Genomic DNA, 21,508 nt, shown 5'->3' with positions numbered 1-21,508 from the left:
TCGTTTCGCGTTTCTCGTTTGAATGGATTCTGTGCGTGTGATGGATGGGCAGGTGGGTTGGTAGATTGGTGGATGGTGTTACCTCTCTACCGCCCCTCCGCCTCTTACGAGTAAACACTGAAGGGCGTGTTACAACTATGTAGAGAAGAGAAGAGGAAAGGAGAGGAAAAAGAGCAGCTGGAATACGATGGAATTAGAATGGCTGTACATCGGCAGACAGACCTTCGACCAACCAACCAACCAGCCAGCCCTCTCGCCCACTTGGTAAAGATAGCACAATCGGGCTGCCTTGGTAGATAAACACTGTGCCCAATCACACAGAGAAAAAAGACAGAGGCAGGCTATATTTACCCCCACAACGGCAAAGAGCAGGGATGATCGCAGTACCTTGGCCGGGCGCTGGCCAGCATGGATGCTCGGGACAGGGTACTAGGATATTTGTGGTGAAAAGATGCAGTGCGCGGTGGCGGGAGGCGCGCTCGCTGGCTGGATCATGGGTTGGTTGGAGGTAGGTAGAAGAAGAAGACAGATGGCTGGCGCGCGCACCCATCTACCTGTCGCGTCAGCGGTGAGTCAGCGGTGAGTGTGAGTTTGAATCGTTGGACCTACGCGGCTTCGACTGGATGATGCGGAATGAAGGAAAAGAAAGAAGGAAAGTCACGATGTGTGACGTATGCAGACAACGGCACACCGACACCTAGCCAGTGCAGTTGGGGGCCGTCCGGTCAACAACCTAAAGTGCTTCCGATTGCTTGGCTGCCGTCATCCGTCACTCGTCATGATGGGCGCTGCTGCGCTGCGTACGCAGTCGGTCAGTCACAACGCGCACGGCACAGCGCCACGATGAGACGGGATGGGATGATGAGGTGAGCAGCTTAGCATCCGCCCACCGCCCACCAGCCAGTGTGCCACACAGCAGCAACAAATGAGCAAAGCAAGCGGAAGATAACGAGAGAGACAGAGAGACCCTTTTCGTGGCGCCCACGTGTCGCCTTGTTCGTCATCTGCCGCCCATCCATCCGTCGGGTGGCTACAGTGTAACTTTGTGTCTCGTTGCGAATTGAATTGCGAATTGCGAATTGCGCCATCATCGCAAGCCCCCACCCCAAAAAGAGTAGTCTCTCAGTTTCACCTTCCGCGGTGAACAATGGCGAGAGAGAGAGGGCAAGAGGTGAAACGCATGTCGTGCAACTAAGTAACTGCTGTCCACCCTGAATCTCTGCCCTGGCCACGCGAAACGGTGTGCAACGAGACGGCGGCGCGTGGGCTAAATATAGACGTATCGGATGCAGAGGGCGAGCGAACAGCAAGATGCGGCGGCGGAGGAAACAAATGGTGGGTTGGGGTTGGAGAGGTGGATAGTGGAGGGGGTGGACGAGGCGAGCGCGGAGAGCCGGGAAGAGCCGACTGGCTGCTTGCCTGCCATGCCTGCTTGCCTGCCCAAGGCGCAGTCGTCAGTCTGCCCGCAACCACCGACCTTGGCAGCGACCTTAATTTTTGGAATATTCTTGATTAGATGGAGAATTAGAGAACAACGCGTCGTGCGTACACATGTACATGACGGCCGGTGACGGGTGCGTAGGTGCAGACGCGGCGACTAAGGGCAGACCCGCGTCCGGAGATGGTGGGGAACAACGACAGTAGTATGTACCTAGGAGCAGGCTGCCTGGTGCGACCGGCGGTGAGAAGAGAGAGACCGCCCGACGAGGAGAGAGTGAGGTAAGTGGGTTAGGTACCTGCCTTGCCGTGCGTAGCGCCGCAGTGACGCGATGACGCAGTGACGCAGCAGTCCGTCCGAGGGACCTGACCACCTCAGAGCCAAGGCCGGCCTGCGTTTAGGTTTCGACGGACAGGCTTGCGTTGGGCAAAGTCAACTCTCAGGGCGAGGGTGTGGTGGGGGTGTAGTGGATGAATCTATTGCTGCCGCTCCCAGCTTGGAAGAACGCCATATGGCGTGACACTGGAACGACGCGCCAGAGTTCACGTTGTTCTGGCGCTGTTTGTGGCGGGGGATGGATTGGTTTTGCGTGGCAGGTTTGGAAAGGTCCTTTGCCCTGAAACAGTGGCCTGGCGCAAGCACCCAACAAGCGCCAAGGGACGGACGGACGGACGGACGGACGGGAGCGCGGGACGACAAGATGAGGTGCAGTCCAAACACTATTGAATTTTGCTTCTTTGCTTGGTCTGGTCTACGCTACTCCTGGGGTGCAAAGAGCAAGGGTTGGGCCAGGGCCAGAGGCAAGGCGTCTCCGTTTGCAGTGCATGAGGGAAGGTCTGGTCGCTTCTTTCCTGTGCATCGACGGGAGCATGGCATGGCTGTGGCGCAATTGCGGAACGACGCCTCTCATCAACAAGGCGCTAGAGACTGCTTTCGTTCCTGGAAACAATGCAATGGAGGCACCGAGGGAAGAGGACAAAGCCTCGCTCATCACTGGCGCTCTTTATCGAATTCCGACGTGTTGGCGTATTGAACGACGCCAATTCCGCTTCTCTTGATGGCTTGATCAAGTCGCCAAACAGTCGTGGAATCAACAGTGGAACGCCATGGTTCTTTAGAAGGGTCACGGGCCTATGACCATGATGGCATCATGGCATATGCCGAGGGGGAGTCGAGGGATGCGGCAGATATAGAATCTAGTGCGACAGGCCGAGGCCAGTCAGGAAGGCGGTGCGCATTGTGGCACCGAGGTAAACAAAGCCCAGGTTACCCCAATCGATGGCATTCCAGAGGTGCGGCGACCAGTAGACAGTCAGGCCCAGGGCCTTGACCGAGTACAGGTGGCCCAGGTCGGCGACGAGGAGGACTAGCAAAAAGGGCTTCCAGACGCGCAGGTCGGCGGTGGAGCGCAGGACGAGGGCTTCGGATAGGGCAAAGGCGAGGTACATGTTGGCCAGCTGGGACAAGACGATGCGAGTTCCCACGGGGACCAGGCCCGGGGGAGGAGCCGAGGGCAAATGGGTCAGGTCGAGGTATGTAGCCGGGTAGAAATGCGCGTAGATGGCGCCGACGAGGGTGCTCAAGGGCTCGACGTAGAGGAAGAAGAGGCGGTAGAGGGCGGGGATTGCCATGATAATGATGATGCAATCGGATGGACCAGCCAAGGCAAGAGCGGAGGTTGGGCAGCTGCAGCTGGGGCGATGAAATTTTTTTGAGGTGGTGTTCGGAGAGAAGGGCGGAGGGGAGGGAGTGGTGAGAGAGGTGGGCGATGGGGCTGGAGGCCCTGGACATGACAGGGGAGGGTCTATTCTGACGATGCCGTGGGCAGTGCATGGGCGACGCATAAACTCACGACAGAGAAGAGCTGAAGAAGATGCAGAATAAACGTCTGAAAGCGGCATGGCGACGGTGTCCATGGCATTGCAGGGCGCCAGAGGAGTGCCTGTGCTTGTCTGCCGCCGCCGCCGCCGCCGCCGCCGCCGCCGCCGCGCCCCGAGCCCGCCCCCAGGTTCAGGTTCAGGTTCACTTCAGCGCTACTGACGGACCCAGCGACCAGCAACTTGTCATCCATCGTCGTCGTCGTCGTCGTCGTCTCTCGTCGTCGCGTCGCCTCTTCCTCTTTTCTCTCTCGTCTCTCGTCCGTCTCTCACCACTTCTTCGCCTCTTCTCCGCCGCCCTCCCTTGCCACCCTATCCTTCTTCAAATTCTCCACGTTCGCTCGCTCGCCGCCCCGTCTTACTCACCCCTTCAATTCTCCTCTCCTCTCGCTCTTCGTCCCGGTCCCGGTCCCGGTCCCACTCAACCTCTCTCCCTCGACATCCCATCGTTTGGCCGCCCCGCCGCCCAAGCCCGACCCCGACCCTCTGACCTCGCCGCGCCTCGCCAGTGCTCTCGTCTCGTCTCGCGCTGCGCTGCCCCATTCCGTCATCGACTCCACTCCTTCGCACCCTTCTTCATTGCTACTCTCCTAGGCCCACGACCAGACTGACGCCGTATAAACATCGTCCGTCTGTGCCACTCCACTCTGACTCCTTACCATGGTCCAGCGCCGCCGCTCAACCCTGTCCTTCCGCCCCAAAACAGCCCATCTTGCCCCGCCCTCCGCGGCCGACTCGTCTTCTTCGTCTGCCACCACGTCGTCGCCACGCCCCCCAAAGCGCACCCAGAGCCAGGTCTTTGACCAGCCTGACCACGCTCACCACCACCACCATGCTCCACACGCCAAGCACAAGGCCTCGCTCAGCATGAACACGACCACGTCGTCCCACTCCCGCCGCCAGTCCACCATACAGGGCCTCGAGATTGCCTTGGAGCAGGTCAAGCAAATGGTCAAGAGCGCCTCGCACCGCTCCCGCGACGGTGCAGTCACCATGGCCGGCTCATCATCTGGCCCGTCCCGCCGTCAGGAGGTAGCCGTCCCCACGCCCGCCTATGCTCCTTCCCCCGACGTCGACGTCGTCGCCGACGACGACGACCAGCCCTCTTCCTCCTCCCTCTCCAATGGCCTCGCCAACGTGTCGTCGTCAATCTCGCACTCGTCCATCATGCCTAAGCGCTGGGCAAGTGCACGCAGGAGCCTCAAGAAGTTCCGACGCCCTGCCGTCTCCGGCCCTGCCAACGACCGATGGAACCCCGTGCCGCCGCCCTCTCTCGTCGGTCCGCCCTATATCAATTTCACCGCTGGCAATGCCGCTCGCGAGTCTGCCAACCAACTGAACGCCGCCAACATGAACATCTTCTCGAGGAGCTACTCCAAGCTGTCCTCGCCCGGCGCCCAGCCCTCCGAGACTGACAGCGTCATAGGGGATGACCAGTGTCAGCTCGTCGCCCCGCTGCCCCCCAAGATGGGTACGTCCTCGCCGGCCGCCGTCCTGAACCGCTCCATTGACACCAGCACAGACTTTGTCGCCCTGTTCCCCCGCGAAATCGCGGAGCAGGTCTTTTCCTTCCTCGACGCCGCATCCCTTACAACCTGTGAGCGGGTCAGCAGGTCGTGGTCCGTTCACGCATCGTCCAGGCACGTCTGGCGCACGGTCTTTTCGCGTCGGTACGGCCAGAGGATCCACGTGGACCCACCTCCGCTTCAGATGGGCGGTGTTGGCGCCGGCTCGGTACGCCCAAACCAGGATTGGAAGAAAATGTACCGCATCAGGAAGACGATTGAGAGGCGCTGGACGAGCTCCCACCCGGCCGCCGTCTACTTCAACGGCCACACCGACAGCGTCTACTGCTGCCAATTCGACGAAGACAAGATCATTACCGGTTCTCGCGACCGCACCATTCGCGTGTGGGACCTGAAGACGTACAAGTGTCTCAAGGTCATAGGAGGACCCGACTCGAAGCCTCAGCCTAACACGCCGCAGCCGCTCGAGGTCAAGCGCGCCTACACCCAGCACAATCAGCCGTCGGTCAATGGCACGCCTGAGGGTCAGGCCATCTTCCACCAGCCCAAGTTCTACCACGAGGCTAGCATTCTCTGCCTTCAATTCGACGACGAGATTGTAGTCACTGGCTCTTCGGATAGCAGCTGCATTGTTTGGGACATCAAGACTTGGGAGCCCAAATGGCAATTGAGGGCGCACGACGCTGGTGTCCTCGACGTTTGCTTCGACTCGCGCTACATTGTGTCGTGCAGCAAGGACAACCACATTTGCATCTGGGACCGCAACACGGGTGAATTGATCAAGAAGCTCCATGGCCACCGCGGGCCGGTCAATGCTGTTCAAATGCGCGGCGACCTTTTGGTGTCGGCAAGCGGCGATGGTGCTGCCATGCTCTGGAACCTCAAGACCAGGGCCCTTGTCAAGGAGCTGAGGAGCGGTGACCGTGGCTTGGCAGCCGTTGAATTTAGCGACGATGCCAAGTACGTCCTCGCCGGTGGCAACGACCAGACAGTGTACAAGTTTGACGTTGCAACCGGAGAAGTGGTCAGGAAATTCGTGGGGCACACCGGCCTGGTGCGCTCCCTCTTCCTCGACACTCCCAACTCGCGTGTCCTCTCGGGCAGCTACGACCAGTCGATCCGCGTCTACGACTACACCACCGGTGAAGAGATTTCCGTTTACGACAACTGGACAACCAGCTGGATTCTCAGCGCCAAGAGTGACTACCGCCGCATAGTAGCGACGAGCCAGGACGGTCGTGCATTGCTGCTCGACTTCGGCTACGGCATTCCCGAAGTGGAACTTCTTGCTTGCAACCGATGACCAGGTATTCATTGAGGGCGTTTGATCTTTTTTGCACGGCGTTGACAGCACCAAGACCATGGCGAGATCACTGCATGGCGTACATTCGAGAGCATGGAGTTTCTTTGGTTTCTTTGGCTTCTACAACACGCTCGCGCGTCTGTGCTTCAAGCAACCACCATTGCTTTGTTTTTTTCAAGACCATGTAATGTCCCCTGTCTTTTCTTGCTTCTTCTTTTCATGGGGACCACTGCTTAAACTGTTCTTTCATGGGGAGTATTGTTTGTGTTTCTGCATTGGGTCCGGCGAGCTCAAAGGGAGAAAACAGACCTTCGCTTTGATTTTCATTCTTCGATAGACGGTGATATTTTCTCTTGTTTCCAGTCTTGCCTCCTGCCCTGCCCTGCCCGGCGCGGCGGCGGGTGAGGACGGATCCATCATTAAGACATTTTTCTTCCAGTTGGTTGTCAACTACTTTAACAACAACTGTCTCCATTCGCTCTTTCAAACTTTTCCTATGTGCACAACCACCTGTCGTGAGTTTCATTCCACCTGCCTTCTACCAAACCAAGTGGATGGGCCTTTTCGTCTCGAGGTGCTGGACACCACTTTCCAACCACTTCAATCTTTGCCTTTCCGGTCTCCTCCCGTTTCCTTGGCTCGACGGTCCCGAATTATCCATGGACGCTAGTCTTGGATAGTAAGTCCTGGGTGACTAGTGACTATCGAATTTCGGCTGTGGTCTCCACCATTGTGCATGCCTTCTTTTGTCTTCCTTTGCTCACTTATTCAGCCTCCCTCTTGCGTGTCTGTCTGCACCGCGGCATGATGGCCAGCACAGAGGCGAATGGACTTTCTATCTATTCATTACATTTCTCCAACTTGTATTGTTCTCTTCTTCCTTACCTGCGCTCCTTCTTGTAGCTCTGTTGGATGTAATCTGTAGGGTAGCAACTTGTTGGGCAGTTTGATTTGATTGGTCAATTGGTCGTTTGTGACACCTTGACATTCATCAGAAGGGTCTCTGATTTTGACTGAGTCCCCTGATTTGATAAGCTGTCTCCCAACATTCTGCCATCAGGAAATAGAGTTTTAAAGTGTCTCTCCAAAGCGTTGGCTGTGGTTGATGGTTCGCAGGGATAGCAGGGCTTGAATACGCGAATCACTCGGCGCTAGCCTGACACACTAACCACGTATGCACTAGCGTATTTACTAGCGCGCACAATGAACAACCACCCGCTCAACACCTCTCTCTCCTACCTTGACAGCGACGACGACTCTCAACTGCACCACCGTCCCTCCAGCCAGCCAGATCCATCAAGATGGCCTCCCTCGCTAAGATTGCGGCGAACTCGCCCTCCCGGTAAGCTTTGCCTCGTCTCCACGGGCAAGTCGAAATTTTCTTTACTGACAGCAACACCAGCCAAAACCCCTCTGAGATCGAGACCAGCGTCGCTGGCGCCATTGCCGACCTCGAGGCCAACATCCCCGACCTCCGCGCCGCTCTCAGGCCCCTCCAGTTCGTTTCCGCTCGCGAGGTAAGATGAATCAACACCCTCGCATGGCCGGGGAGCCTACCACCGATATTCCTTCCTTTGGGACACAAATCCTGCTTGTGGGGCCGAAAGAAGTCAAATACATCGAAGAGGCGCTTGGGCACTGGGCGGCAGCTTGCTGACACCAGGAATCTTATAGATCGAGGTCGGCCACGGCAGGAAGGCCATTGTCATCTTCGTCCCCGTCCCTCTCCTCTCTGGCTGGCACAAGGTGCAGCAGCGGTAAGCACTCGTCACGAATCCAAATTTCTGCTTTTTGGCGCTAATCCCACCCCCAGCATCACCCGCGAGCTCGAGAAGAAGTTCTCGGACCGCCACGTGCTGATCATCGCGTCGCGCCGCATCCTGCCGCGCCCCAAGCGCAGCAACCGCTCGCGCAGCAACCAGACGCAGAAGCGCCCCCGCTCGCGCACCCTGACGGCCGTCCACGACGCCATCCTGCACGACCTCGTCTACCCCGTCGAGATCGTCGGCAAGCGCATCCGCACGCGCGAGGACAGCTCCAAGATCCTCAAGATCATCCTCGACGAGAAGGAGCGCGGCGGCGTCGACTACCGCCTCGACACGTACGCCGAGGTCTACAAGCGCCTGACCGGCAAGGGCGTCAACTTCGAGTTCCCGCAGTCGTCTGCCGCTGACTTGTAAGCTGCTTCGCGGCGAAGTCGTCGGTGATGGGATGATGGGTTGAGAAGGAAAGAGGGTGGATGAATGATTCGACTTGGCGCTGGAGTTCATGTCGACTGCATCATCATGCAAAAAATGGGGCCCCCCACTGGAATGTGGGATCTGGTTCGGACACCGTAGTCACTGGAGTACAATACCATCAAATTCAAGCCAGCCTCTCATGCCATTGACCAATTCGCCGTGCCATGCCCTCTCTCAATCCCCTCCTTTCCTCCCCTCCCTCCATCTTTCCTCTCTCTACCGCGCACCCAACGGCACCCCCCTCCTCCCCAGCCCCAGCGCCAACCACCCCGCAATCAAACACAAACCACCCACGGGCGTCAGCGGGCCCAACTTCCTAAACCGCTCCGGCCAGAGCACCAGCAGGTAGATGCTGCCGCTAAACAGCGTTATCCCGGCGCCGAAAAGCCCCATGGCGAGTTTGTTCTGCGGCGCGGCGTACGTCGCGACGAGGAGCGCGGTCGAGTGGACGAGCTGTTTGGCGAACGTCAGTGAGCCAATGCGCGAGCGAGCGTGGCGAGCGAGCGAGCGTCTGCTTCTCTCTTCTTCTTCTCATCTTCTCTCTCCCTTCTTCTCGCTCGCCGTTCTTCTCATCCCTCTTCCCTCGTCTTTTCGGCCGCTAGGCTCTAGCGAGCAGACGTACCTGATAGTGCGCCGCGGTGCCCCAGCTCTGCAGTTTGGCCGGGTCCTTGATGCGGTTCTTGAGGCCATGGGCGCCGAAAGCGCCCAGCGCGACGCCCGTGGCGCCGCTGAGCGAGCCGAGGAGCCAGAAGAGGCGCGACATTGCGCTCTCTCTCTCTGTGTCGTTGTGAGGTTGGGTTTGGGTTGGTGGGGAGGATTCGAGAGAGGTCTAGGTAGGTCGAGAGAGGAAGGTGTGGAGGTGGAGAGGTGGTATGTAGGCGCCTGTCCGTATGGTTCGGTATGTAGGCAGGACAAGAGAGAGCCGCCGAGGTTGAAGCTTTTCCCGCACCTCATGCGCTGCTGCGTCAGATCTCAGACGTCCCGGTCGCCGACACTCGGCGCACAGTTACGCTCCGCCCCGCTCCGCTCCGCTCCACCCTGCCCTGCCCCCTGCCCTGCTCTCATTTTCCGCACGTCGCACACCCACTCGCCGCATACGAGACACGAATGGAGGATTGCGTGTGGTAAAGGTATATCATGTACAGCTAGCTCAGTGACGTCTTGATTCAGCTACATACGTAGATCCATACACACGGCACAGAGCATTACAATACAGTCGATACAGCCAGCCAGCCATACATACATACATACAGCACACTGCGTCCAACAACCCAACGATCCAGTAGTCCAGTAATCCGGCAATCCAACATTCTTGATCCATCCGATCAAAGACAAGACGAGACGAGACGAGTTGACTTGAGCCAAGCGGCGACCAATCTACTAGCCCACGCTTACACCACACTTACACCATACATACAACCTTACAAACAAGCATACATACGAAGATGCGCACATGAATGGATACAGATGAGATGGATACAAGCAAGCGCGGCGTCGTGGCAGAAAGAGAGGTACACAGGTAGGTCAGTAGGGAGAAAGGTAGGTAGAGAGGTAGAGAAATAGGTAGAGCCATCGCAGAGACAGAGACAGAGACAGACGAAATTGCTCAACATGCCAAGGCCATGCCGCCTTGCCTTGCGTTGCCTGTCAAATGCACCCGCGCCATCTATCCGCGTCCAGCCGCGCAAGATAGGTGTTTTCTAACAGGAGGATGCGTGCGTGCAGCAGTATCGGTCGGTGGCAGAACCAAATGAGCCAAGCCCACGAGGCAGCAGTGTCCAAAAGTACTGCGCTGCCGCGTTTGTCTCCAAGACTACGTACAAAAGACGGAAGATGAGACAAGATGAAGTACGAGGACGAGGACGGGGAGGAATGGGAGAAGAGAAGAGAAGACAGAAAAAAGGAGAAGAGAACATGGGGTATCCCTCAGCAACGGTAGCCAAAACAAACAATGTGATGCAATAACAGCCAACAGTCAGTGTACAGAAGATACAGGATGAGGGACGAGCGACAAGGCATGTACAGAAAAGAGGCGGGTGGAGAGAAGAAGGGAGAAAGGGGAGGAGGAGAGAGAGCCGGTAGACAGGGACGCCGCGGAAGGAAGAGTACGACGATCACGTCGTCGCCGCGCATTGTAAGCGCGTACTCCATCAATCGACATCGACGGACCGGGCAAAGTCATGCGAGATGGCAGAACGTAGACCACGAGCCCCAGCTGTGGCTGGCAAGGCGGAGGAGTACCGGCGAGCGATCGAACAGTCGACAGAACCCTCAATACCATCCCGGAAGTAAACGCCTGCGCAACGAACGGGATGGACGGCGAGCGGACCATGTCCGCGGGCTCTGTGCCAGCAGTAGGACGCCTTCCTGGCACTCCTGGGACTATTCTCCCCAATCTCAACGGTACTAAAGCGTGGGGCGGAGTGGCCGTCGTCCATCTCCATTCCGCGAAAGAGCAATGCCAGTTGAAACGCCGGGCTGTCCCCCTTTTAGTCGGAGGGGAAATCAGACCGGCGTCTCCTCATCCACATCCGCGTCGATTTCAGCCTTTGTCCGACGGCGAATCTTGAACTTGCAGCTCTGCGGGGGCGCCGAAAAGTCGCTCAGCGCCGCGCTCTTGGGCCGCTCGGGCAGCCGCTCAATGTCGTAGTGGATGGTAATGTACGCGATGAGGAGCTTGAGCATCTGGGCGGCGAAGAAGCGGCCAGGGCTGGAGACGCGTCAATCCAACCGGTTCATGGTTCACACTTCACGCTGAGTAGAACGAGGGAACTCACCAGCTATGTCTGCCGTGACCAAACGGCACAAACGCATCACTCGTCGTGCTCACACTCAATCTCCTTTCCTGCAAAATCTCATACAGCTCCGCCTGCCCCCCTGGCCGCCGCCTCAACGCCTCGACCATTTCTTCCCTTGCATCACTGAACCGGAACGCGTCGTAGCGACGTGGATCGGGGTAGAAGCGCTCGTCGAAATGTATGGCAGCCACGGGTATCGACAGCCACGCGTGCTGCGGCAGATGGGTGCCATCCGGCAGCGTGACGCCCCCTGGCGCCGTGACTTGCCGCTTGGCGCCACGCGCCGCAAATCCCGAGTAGCGCAGCGACTCGCGAATGGCCGAGTCCGCCCGGTTAAGGCGCCGAATTCCCGCTTGCGTCCACCGATGGCCGTCTTGGCGGAAGATCTGGAGCGATTGCGAGCGGATGCCTTCGAGGTATTGGTGCTCGGGTGGGCTAGAGACGAGGTCGATGAGCGTGTTGGCCACTGTCGATGTGGACGTGTGGATGGCGGTTGTTTCCATGAGGATGATGCGCGTGCATATGAGTTTGGAGTCGGCTTCACGGCCAGACGGTTGCGAAAAGGCACTGCGCGTCATCCATTGGATAAAGTCTTCTCGTTCGGGCTCCTTGTTTGCCGGGTCTAATTGCTTTCGCCGCAAAACCGCGAGGCGCTCTTCTATGACGGGGCCCAGGAATTGATGGCATTTGTTCATGCAATACTTGGCAGGAAAGGCCAAGATTGGGGCGATGATGGGGCGGAGAATGTCAGGGAGCAGCGACTTGATGCTCGTGACGGAAAAAATAAAGGCATTGGCGAAGCCTCGTACGCGGTCGCGGTAAAAGTCTTGTTGGTACACCGGGTCCCCGAGGAAAATGGCGTTTGAGATGCGGATAATAATTTCGTAAATGGTTTCGACGGCGTTGATTTGCCTCCACTCGGGATCCATGCCCCAGATCAAGTCAATGCTTTCGATTACAGCTTTGTTAATGTCTTCTGTCAGCATTCCAAGATGACGGGTCAAGTCTTTCCGAATGACTTCCTCGTGGAGAGCATTTTCGTGGATTTCGGGCGGAGCCAGCCATTCGAGCTCGGTAAGAGAGACCTGGGCGGGTTTTGTGCTCAAAATTTCCTCGCCCTGCTTCATCAACCAGGGGATGTGAGATTGAGCGAGAATGGCCTCGGGTCGAAACGACAGGTGAGGAATGACAAAGGTCTTGTCTTGCTTGCTCCACTACGCCGCTTATCAGCACGTGCTGAAGAGCGCCAAGGGTGGTCTTTCCACCGGGAGCATCAAAAGAGGAAACGTACCTTTTCGTAGCCCTCGAGCAACAATTCCCAGCTCTTAGTGGCCTCTCTTAGATGGGCGCGGCCCCTGGCGAACCATTGGTTTCGATCGAGGCCGACCCAGGGCAGGTCGTCGAGCAGGCGTTTGGTGGCCGTGAGCTTGCGATGCTGGAGGTAGAGGGCAGCCAAGGCCACGGCCACGAGGAGGATCCACAGCATGACCTATGCTACGTATGGGATTGGAAAGGAAGGAATGGTTTAGAAGAAATGCAAAGTGGTAATTTTCTGCGAAGAAGCGGGGGGGCAGCAGGGCAGAGACAAAGGCGGACTAGCAAGAGGGCTACGGTGCCATGTGGGAAGCGGACATTGGGAGTGATTGACTCGGAGCAAGAGAGGGAAACAGAAGGAGATGGCCCTTGGTGGGAAGAGGATCGACGGCAGCTAGGTGGACTGGGCGCGAGCGACGGCGACTAAGTCAAAGACAAGAGTACCATGGCGCAGCGAGCGAGCCGAGAGCGGGAGGGCATAAAAGATGTACGGTAGTGTTGAAAAGATGTGGCTTGGACTTCCTGGAAGCATTGTACAGATGGGCTGCAGCTACGTTACCGAGCGATGGCCGTAGGGAGCTTTGATCGTTTTGGCATCGGCAGTCGACGACGCAGCTGGAGGCAGATCAGCCAGTCGGATCGTCGACTCCGACATGCGGCACCCCGAGCCGTGGGCGGTAGGCGGCAACGTCCGTCGACCTGTCAAGGACTCAAGGGACCCTCGGCCCTGCCGCGCAGCCGACGTCTGGTCGTCGTCGTGGTGTTGACGTCCGGTCTGGTCTGCATGTGCCGTCGACGACTGGTCTTCCTTGAGTGAGGTGTGGTCCATGACGGCGCCAACCGTGCCGGCTTTCGACCATCAATGCCACGGAGCCCCAAGGCGAAGCGAAGCAAAGAAAGAAAAAACCGCGTCGTGCTTGTCCTGCTTGTCCTGCTTGGAGGGCTTGGACGTTGGCTTGGACGCGGTGCCTCAGCCGCACGCCTTGCCATGGTGCCATTCCACAAGCAGCCAACAGCCGAAGGGCCGGCACGCCATGAAACCATCAAACCACCATCATTCTGAGACGATGACGGCCGTCGGCTCTTTTCTTTTCTCCTCGCCTCCACCAACCTCTGACTGCCCTCCGCTTTTGGTCCGTCTCGGTCCTGTCCTGCCGTGGTCCTGGCTGCCCGTGCTGTCACGGAAAGACTTGGATCCGGGGCCCGACATGGTGTCCACTCCACTGGCTGCGTTGCACACGGACGGCCCACCCCGAACCATTGCCCCGGGTCCGTTACTATTCCATACCTACATTAGGCACACGACAGACACCACAGAGCGCTCGACGTGCTGTTTTAAAACCACCTTGCCCCTGAATGGAGCGACACATCTACTACTCACCATGCCATTGATTAATACATCTATCAAATCTACCACCCAGCTATCCTGCGACACTCGGCTTTTGCAATCTTCTCCACAACTCCCTTCCCCCAAATACTTTAACCTCCCGCCAATCACGTATACTCTAGTGTCGACCGAGGATTTCCACCTCTCCGTCCTCGTACTGCTTCATCGCCGGGTTCTGGATTCATGTCAGCCTAGATCCACCCACTCCACCGATCCACTCACCCTATCCATGTCATGAGTGTAATAAAAGTAGCAGCTGTCACCCCTAGGACAGGCCCCATCGTCGTACGCGCAGTGGTGTCCCATGAAGCAGCTGGGATTGCGGCAATCCGACGACGCAATGCACTGGAGAGAGCGCGCCTTGTGCTGAAGCATCAACTTGTCGCTGACGCTGAGCTTCTCTCCGTGCGCATAGGGGCAAGGGCTTCCAGCAGAGCACGTGCCCTTGAGATGGTACTCGTTGCAGAGCTTCTGCTTGGCAATCCTCGCGTGGAATCGTTCCATCGTCAGCCGGTCATACTTGGGCAGCCTCTCGTCCAATCGCTGGTCATAGGCATTGAGCAACACAAACTTGCGCTGAGCGGGCTTGGTCGGAGCAATCGAAATGGTTCTGCCTTGGACCCCAGCCTTGCTCAAAGTAGCCCAAGACGCGTTGCCGCTGGTAGGCGTCTCGCTTCGGGCATTGGCCACCGGGGACGTTGTTTGCTGAGGCGAGGCCATTGTAGTCACTGGCGACGAGTTTTGCCTAACTGGGAGCGTAGTCTGCGGGGCCGACGGCTGTGGCGGCGGTTGAGTCACAACTCTCTCGATTCGCTCGGGCAGCTCGTCGTCGCGAAAGACAGAGTCAAACTTGACAACCTTGAGGTTAAGAGCATGGAATCCAGGCTGGGCCGGAGTCGTCTCCAACAGCGAAAACTGCTTGGACAGCTTGGAATCGTGCTTGTAAGGCCTGCTGCACGTTAGCTATGTAGGTAAGAAACCTCGAGCTCAATCCACCCACTCGAGATTAGGAATGTAGCCATTATCATGACATCCGCCGAAGAGTACGTGCTTGCATTGCACGTTGGTCACAAACAGGCGCAGCATTTCTAAACTCTATTAGGACCAATGACCGCCCAAGGACGTGACTGCATACCCCTAATCTTGTGGTCGGCCCTCTCTTTGCCGCTGCCCACGTCAATCATGTTGAACAGCGGCTGGTTGAGAGTAAAGGCACGGGCAAAGGCGTAGAACTCGGCCGGGGACTTGAGAATGCCCACCGACGTTAGCTTTCTGCTAAGTCCATCAAAGTTGGCGTATATCTGGACCATGATGGACCACGAGCCGGCGGCTCCCTCATAGACGTCAAGTACGTGATTCCTAATTTCCGACAGCAACTTATGGGCAGCGTCGGAGCCGCCGGCGGCAGCGGCCTTGAGAAAGGCGTCTTGGAAGATAGCGCCGTCGCCGTCAATAAGGGCTAGGACGAAGGGATTGTTATCGGCTTCCTGGCGCATCATGACGAGCTGTCTATTGAGGTTTCCCAACTGGGTCTGCCAATATCGCCGGGATTGAGCCTCGTTGTCATAGTCGCTGCACTTTTCGTCGTACATCATCTTAAGCTGGCTGTACTCGCGCACCATGTCCTAGAGGCAGCGGCTAGCGTCAGCTGGTGCATTGGAACGGGAAGAGGGAAGGTTGACGTACTAACAGCAAAGCTTCCCGCTCTTGGTCGCTCTTACGGAAGCTGTCGAGCTTCTCTTCGAGAGCGGGCATGTACCGGTCTTCGTAGCCGTTCATGATGGGCGGTCGACGGCGGGGCAGGCTTGAATGTTGGGGATGAGAGGAGCGTCCGTCAGCAAGCGGACGTATGATTTGGGAGATGGAGGTGAATGGAGCTCAGAGCCAACCAGATGCAGACCTGACGCAAAATAAAGTGCTGGCCGGTGCGTGCGGTGGGTGCTGCCGTGGACGTCGGCGTGGGCGGGTCAAGTGCAGATGAAATCGAATCGAATGGGTGGAATCAGACGCCAATCTTATCGCGACCAACGTGACAGAGACGCGTCCGAGTCAGCAAAGGCGCGTCCAGTTGAACATCTGGCGGCTCCATCGATGGACGCGCCGGGCGCGTTTCCGCCTCATTGTTGGCGCCGCCGTGGCTGCAGCGCCCTGACTCCACCTCCACCTAACCTCCGCATCGCCGCCTTACTCTGCCTACCAACACATCTCCACGAATATCCATCCCTTGTTCCGCCTGCCAGAACAAACATTGAATGCTCAGGCCCACTTCCGCCGCACTACGACTTCAATTCCGCACCAGCTTACAAACGCTCCGCTTCTCGCTGACGTCACTGCACCCCCATCCCCCGCACCCGCCTGACAGATATCAACCTCCTAGTGCCCTCTCCAAATCCTCCCAAGCCGCCATCCTCCTCCAATCCACCAATTGCTCTACAGACCACCGTCTCTCTACAATGGCCGCCGCACCGCCCTCCGCCAAGCGCGCCCGCACCTCCAAAGACCAAGACGGCAAAACATACCACCTGCTCTACCACCCAACCATCCCCGGCCGCGTCGAGTTCATCCGGCTCATCTTCGAAGCATCGCAAACGCCCTACGTCGACGTGTCCAACGCAACCAAAGACGATGTCTACTCCATCCTCTCCAAGTCGCCCGACCAGCCGCACCCACCCATCTACGCGCTGCCAGCCCTCCGCGTCTCCACCAAGGGCAGCCCCCCGTCCTCCGACGACCTCATCATCTCGCAAACAACCTCCATCGTCGAGTACCTGGGCCACGAGCTGGGCCTGGCGCCGGGGCCCCCGCAGAGCGCCGCGAACCTGCACGCGCGGCAGCTGGCGCTGACGGCGCTGGACCTGACGGTCGAGGCCCACGACTCCCATCACCCCATCAGCGTCGAGTTCTACTATGAAGATCAGACTGTCGAGTCCAAGCGGCGCGCGGCCAACTTCCGCAGCGCGCGCCTGCCCAAGTTCCTCGCGCACCTGGAGGCCGTGCTCGCGTGGAACGCGGTCGATGCAGATGGGAGGCGCGGAGAGGGCCGCTACGCCGTCGGCGAAAAGCTGTCGTATGCGGACCTGGTGTGGTGGCAAGTCATTGACGGGTAAGAGTGGCCCGGTATCCGTGAGGAAGAGAGAGACAGGCAGAGCTAGGCAGTCAGACAACTCGCTAACACCACACTCCACGCACCCTGTAGTCTCCTCTTCGCCTTCCCCAACGAGCTCGCCGCCCGCAAGCCCGACTACCCGCACATCTTCACCAAGTTCTACCCGGGCATCAAGGACGACGAGGGCGCCGTCAGCGCCTACATTGCCAGCGACCGCCGTCTGCCGTTCGGCGACGGCATGTTTAGACACTATCCCGAGTTGGACCGGGAGAGCGGTGATGCGTAGGTGGGAGACAAGCGGCGTGCGCAGGCGGAGATGATGTGTTGAGAAAGTGAAATGAGAAATAGGAGTGAAGGTGAGAATGCGGGGAGGTAGCGTCGTGTGTGTGCGCGAGAAGCAAGCACATGCCCTGAGAACTACCTCTCTCCCTCCCTGCACGCGTCCAACTCTGTCCGCACGCCACATCTTGACCGAAGACGGCGACGACAGACTGAAAAATACCTAGGTAGGCACAGAGAGAGGCATGCACGCATTTAGCTAGCAAGCACTCCGACCCCCCGGAAAAAAGAGAAAGAAAGCAATACACAAATAAGTAGAAGCAAAAGATCAGAAACAGCACATAAAAAAGATGACAAATAATTCTTAAACCAATCAATCTACTACATTCATGCATGTACCTACGTGATCAGTCAGTGAATCAGAGCTTCACGGCAGACAGCTGTCGGCACTCGGAAGAAGTGATTGTGCCTTGTGTATAAGGTATGGCTGGGATCAATGTAAGATCCCTATAGACGCACATATCTATAGGCACATGCGGAAGGTAGATAGACAGACATGCTCAACGCCGCAACAACCACGCCTAGCTCCGCGTCCATCACTCTCTCTCTCTCTTCTCCTCCAACAAGCACCAACTCCACAGGCCTTCCCTACATAAGGTACCTGTATTCTCAACCATGATTGAAGAACCGGTCGGGAGAGCAACCGCCCTATGAGTCCACAGCAGCACGGCACGCCACCGCAACACTCTCGACCCACCACGCACCACGAAGCAAACAAAACCGGCAGCAAAATGGCCGACGGAGTACCGTATATGCATCATCGGTGTCATGTTAGAAAAGCCTGCCACCCTCCTACCTACCTCCCCACCTGCATTCCTAGGTACCTACCTTCCTATGTACCCACACTCACATACATCTCATACCTCGATCCTCAGATTGTCCCCCATAGGCACCTACCATCACCTACAGCACATCCCACGCACATCAAAAAAGCCAGAGAAAAAGGTTTGTTCGATACAACAACTACTGCCGCTACTGCTACCACAACTACTGCTACTTCTGCTAATAATGGACCGGCGGAAAGGCGGTCCAGTCCGGTCCATTTGGGGGGTATTCGTGCCGAGTCGAGACTATGAAGGACGGGGTAAAGACGAAAAACGAAAAAAGGGAGTAAGGGAGGGAGAGGAGGAGGGAGAGGAAAAGGAAAAGAAGAAAAGAAGTGAAAAAAAAAGGGAGGCTGTGAAGGACAACAAGTGAGAAAAGGAAGAAAAGGGGCCAGGTCAGGGCAGCAAGAACCCGATGCATGGGAGGAGAGACGTCGTGTTCGTGAACGATGCTCCCATGAGCATGCACGCCTTGCCCTGTCATAGGTGTTCCTTGTCGCCGCCGGCGGATTCAAGCCCCCTACGCAATATACCGCCGAGACGGGAAAGGGGAAGGAAGAAAAGGGGGCAAGGCAAAGGCTGCCAACCCTAAAAAGCATCCGATCCGATCCGGTCATGCTATCAGGAACGAAAAAAAAGGAAGGAAAAAAAAAAAAAAAAGGTGCCAACAACGTGGGTAACGAACTCGGAGAATAAAACGTCAAAACGCCCAAGAAAACTCCCAGCCACCAACCAATGAAACGCAGATCGAATTCAGACCTTGAGGGTCCAATTTCAATGTTCGCAAAGCGGCAGCATCGGTTTGCTCGCGTTTCATGTCAAGTTTTTGTTCGCCATGAGGCCACCAGTAAAACGCCGTTTTGCCATGTCGTGGGCAAGAATGCCAGATTTCGAAAAAGCAATGCTGAGTGTTCATGCGGTCGATGATTCGTGTCCATGCAAGAAGACTCTACTGCGCCAGTTTCGTTTGCGTAAAGGAGAACCCATGTCGTGAGGCGTCATGATGCGAGGAGAGTAGTCGGACTTGTGTTCAGCCCATGAATTCGCTGCCCTCGCCGAAGCCTTCGCCAAGATCCTCGTCCATTTCTTCGCCAATGACTGTGGCGCCCATCATGGCTGGGAGTTGCTGGTTCACGTTGATGACATCTGCGTCGTCGCCGTCGTCGTACATGGTTCCGTCGGTTTCGTAGGGCGGATTCGTTTCTTCCTGGTTCAAATGGTCTCGCAGGCGCGTGACGCCATTGCCTGAGAAGACGCAGAATACGTCGCGTTGGTGCTCGTTGAATTCTGGGGACTGTTAGATATTGTCTGGTCTCGGTCCAAATGTACTCACCTGGAGGAGCCTCTCGGCAAAAGACAAGCAAGTCTTCACGCAAAAAGGCCTGGACTCCAGTCAAACTAAGATGCGTGAGGCGAGGGCAGTTGTTGAGCAGAGCATGGATTCCCTGAAATCGCTGTCAACGAATGCCCCGTGTCCAGAGGATAATCAAACTTACGTTGAGGGTCAACAGTGTGCAGTAGCTGAGGTGCACTCTTTCAAGGCAGCTGGGCAGCACCTGTCCAACTTGACCGGTATGCTTCTGCCTTGCCAACGCCGCAATGCTCCTGTCTGTGATGTTACCACACTTGACCAGGCCAATGCGCTTCAGCTTGCTCAAAGTGGCGAGCTGTTCAACCGATCTGTCTGTCAGGTTTTGGCAGCAAGCAAGGTCAATGTACCGTATCCTGGTGCAAATCTTGACTAGCTGCAACACTCCGGCATCCGTAATTCTAGAACAGTGGCCCAGATGAATGTAGTGCAAGTTCTTTCCTAGCTTGGTGATGGCAGCGACGGCGCGGTCTGTGATTTGGCGGCACTTTGCAAGAACGAGGTTGCGGAGGCGTGGTGCTGCCGAGATGATCTTCTGAACACCAGTGTCGGTGAGCTCACCACAATCAGTGAGATCCAAGATTCTCAAGCTGTCATAAGTGGCATCAGAGGGAAGGCTCAAGAATGCGTGGTCCGTGATGCGCATGCAGTGTGCCAGGCGAAGCTCTCGCAGGTAGCGACCTTCCTTCAAGAGCGCGGTCACCGATGCGTCCTCCAGAATCCTGCAGTTGTGGAGGTCAATCTCGAGAATGTAGCGGCAGTTGTTGGCAAAAGCCATAATGGACTTGTCGGTCAGCTGGTAGCAGTTGTTGAACTTGAGCTTTTGGGTTGTCAGCTTCGTCTCGCAAATTCAACATTACAGACTTACCCTCTTCAGATTTCTGCAGTGCTGCGCCACGGCCTCCAAAGACTCGTCAGTGATCTTCCTGCAGTCTGTGACATTGAGGCCCTGAAGCTTCATGCAGTTGTTGGCCAAGGCGTAAATGGTGCGGTCAGTGAGGTTCTCAATGCCGGTAACGTCCAAGGCCAGGAGACTGCGGTTACCCTCCAGCATGGCCACGAGGCTCTGGTCGCTCAGTTTGTTGCAGTTGGTCAAAGTTAAGCGCTCGATCCTCTTGCATCCATTGAAGGGGTGCAGCGTGCCGTCGCTAACCTCGGCGCCCAGGTTGGAGAGGTTCAGCCTCTTGACCAAAGGCTCGTAGTCAAAGTAGCTGTCAACCTTCCTTATGGCCTGCGCCACGATTTGCAGATTTGGCCACTTGCTGGTTTGCGGCCGGTGCCACAGCAATCCTACGCTGTTCCTGGACCAGTCCTTGGCGACTAGCATGCAGTTCTTGAGGTCGCTGGGGGAGGAGAGTTTTGCGAAAATGGCAATCATGAGCTCGGCAGGCAGGCGGCTTATGGGCGAGAGGCGGCATCGTTCTTCCATTTCCCGGGCGTAGAGAGCGTCGAGGTCTTGTGATGTTGACGAGTTGACAGAGGATTGCGAGTCATTGGGCTGCAGCATGAACGAGTCTCCGTCATCGTCGACGCCCCGCTCTGGTGACGTCGAGGCCGACGACTCGGAGCTGTAGCGGCCACCGGGCACACGTTCTTGTCGACGTGAGCGCAGCATGGCGGATCTTGTGTGGGTTGGGAGAATGGGGGAACGAGGCGGAGCGGACTTCAGGGAGGAGGTGATTTATCGGTCAGACGCGGGTGGACGTGTCGAGATTCCAGGCGCTCAGTGCGATTCGTGTTTGCAAGCGGCGTCAGGACGTCGGCGAAACGAGTCGATTCGGCAGCGCAAGCGATCGAGGACCGTGGAGGTCGAGTCGCGGGATCGGAGCAACGAGGCAGGGTCGACGAGGGAGAGGAGGGTCGAGGTCGAGGGTTGCGATATGGTGGGGAGGACGACGAGGTAAATAGGTGGGTCGGGTAGGTGGGTTGGCGAGGGTGGTGGTGGTGGTTGCTGGGGCGGTGGTGACGATGTTGGCGGGAAGGGAGT

General features: G+C 57.2%; 9 protein-coding genes across 9 annotated transcripts; 3 read left to right on the top strand and 6 right to left on the bottom strand.

Annotated features, from left to right (window-relative positions):
* Positions 1 to 2,634: 2,634 nt before the first annotated feature.
* Positions 2,635 to 3,069, bottom strand: J3D65DRAFT_560180 (uncharacterized protein; the record flags this gene model as incomplete). The annotated part of the gene is made up of 1 exon (XM_066797453.1): positions 2,635 to 3,069. The coding sequence occupies one exon, from the start codon at positions 3,067 to 3,069 to the stop codon at positions 2,635 to 2,637; it is 435 nt and encodes a 144-aa protein (XP_066651464.1).
* A 595-nt stretch (positions 3,070 to 3,664) lies between these two features.
* J3D65DRAFT_121109 (F-box/WD repeat-containing protein lin-23) lies at positions 3,665 to 6,252 on the top strand. Its single transcript, XM_066793828.1, has one exon. It carries the CDS (start codon positions 3,976 to 3,978, stop codon positions 6,142 to 6,144), a length of 2,169 nt encoding a protein of 722 aa, XP_066651463.1. The 5' UTR covers positions 3,665 to 3,975; the 3' UTR covers positions 6,145 to 6,252.
* A 1,053-nt stretch (positions 6,253 to 7,305) lies between these two features.
* J3D65DRAFT_638265 (40S ribosomal protein eS7) lies at positions 7,306 to 8,326 on the top strand (the record flags this gene model as incomplete). The annotated part of the gene is made up of 4 exons (XM_066801607.1): positions 7,306 to 7,486; positions 7,547 to 7,661; positions 7,819 to 7,901; positions 7,958 to 8,326. The coding sequence occupies exons 1-4, from the start codon at positions 7,446 to 7,448 to the stop codon at positions 8,322 to 8,324; spliced, it is 606 nt and encodes a 201-aa protein (XP_066651462.1). The 5' UTR covers positions 7,306 to 7,445.
* Positions 8,327 to 8,416: 90 nt separating this feature from the next.
* J3D65DRAFT_638261 (uncharacterized protein) lies at positions 8,417 to 9,328 on the bottom strand. The gene is made up of 2 exons (XM_066801606.1): positions 9,007 to 9,328; positions 8,417 to 8,837 (listed from the first exon to the last, which is right to left on the bottom strand). Exons 1-2 carry the CDS (start codon positions 9,145 to 9,147, stop codon positions 8,601 to 8,603), a joined length of 378 nt encoding a protein of 125 aa, XP_066651461.1. The 5' UTR covers positions 9,148 to 9,328; the 3' UTR covers positions 8,417 to 8,600.
* Positions 9,329 to 10,841: 1,513 nt separating this feature from the next.
* On the bottom strand, positions 10,842 to 12,995 carry J3D65DRAFT_121004 (cytochrome P450). The gene is made up of 3 exons (XM_066793827.1): positions 12,474 to 12,995; positions 11,162 to 12,396; positions 10,842 to 11,094 (listed from the first exon to the last, which is right to left on the bottom strand). The coding sequence occupies exons 1-3, from the start codon at positions 12,666 to 12,668 to the stop codon at positions 10,890 to 10,892; spliced, it is 1,635 nt and encodes a 544-aa protein (XP_066651460.1). The 5' UTR covers positions 12,669 to 12,995; the 3' UTR covers positions 10,842 to 10,889.
* Positions 12,996 to 13,741: 746 nt separating this feature from the next.
* On the bottom strand, positions 13,742 to 15,998 carry J3D65DRAFT_638258 (C-x8-C-x5-C-x3-H type zinc finger protein). The gene is made up of 5 exons (XM_066801605.1): positions 15,570 to 15,998; positions 15,019 to 15,508; positions 14,884 to 14,971; positions 14,106 to 14,832; positions 13,742 to 14,058 (listed from the first exon to the last, which is right to left on the bottom strand). Exons 1-5 carry the CDS (start codon positions 15,660 to 15,662, stop codon positions 14,002 to 14,004), a joined length of 1,455 nt encoding a protein of 484 aa, XP_066651459.1. The 5' UTR covers positions 15,663 to 15,998; the 3' UTR covers positions 13,742 to 14,001.
* Positions 15,887 to 17,663, top strand: J3D65DRAFT_638254 (glutathione S-transferase). Its single transcript, XM_066801604.1, has 2 exons — positions 15,887 to 16,986; positions 17,080 to 17,663. The coding sequence occupies exons 1-2, from the start codon at positions 16,136 to 16,138 to the stop codon at positions 17,273 to 17,275; spliced, it is 1,047 nt and encodes a 348-aa protein (XP_066651458.1). The 5' UTR covers positions 15,887 to 16,135; the 3' UTR covers positions 17,276 to 17,663.
* A 331-nt stretch (positions 17,664 to 17,994) lies between these two features.
* On the bottom strand, positions 17,995 to 18,959 carry J3D65DRAFT_120978 (uncharacterized protein). Its single transcript, XM_066793826.1, has one exon. It carries the CDS (start codon positions 18,767 to 18,769, stop codon positions 18,200 to 18,202), a length of 570 nt encoding a protein of 189 aa, XP_066651457.1. The 5' UTR covers positions 18,770 to 18,959; the 3' UTR covers positions 17,995 to 18,199.
* Positions 18,960 to 19,164: 205 nt separating this feature from the next.
* J3D65DRAFT_120971 (uncharacterized protein) lies at positions 19,165 to 21,375 on the bottom strand. The gene is made up of 4 exons (XM_066793825.1): positions 20,390 to 21,375; positions 19,649 to 20,341; positions 19,486 to 19,597; positions 19,165 to 19,439 (listed from the first exon to the last, which is right to left on the bottom strand). The coding sequence occupies exons 1-4, from the start codon at positions 21,134 to 21,136 to the stop codon at positions 19,183 to 19,185; spliced, it is 1,809 nt and encodes a 602-aa protein (XP_066651456.1). The 5' UTR covers positions 21,137 to 21,375; the 3' UTR covers positions 19,165 to 19,182.
* Positions 21,376 to 21,508: the final 133 nt, after the last annotated feature.

This window comes from Phyllosticta citribraziliensis (assembly GCF_038025025.1).
Source record: "Phyllosticta citribraziliensis strain CPC 17464 chromosome Unknown J3D65scaffold_12, whole genome shotgun sequence".
Classification (NCBI taxonomy): Eukaryota; Fungi; Ascomycota; class Dothideomycetes; order Botryosphaeriales; family Phyllostictaceae; genus Phyllosticta; species Phyllosticta citribraziliensis.
This window is presented reverse-complemented; position numbering and strand designations above follow the sequence as displayed.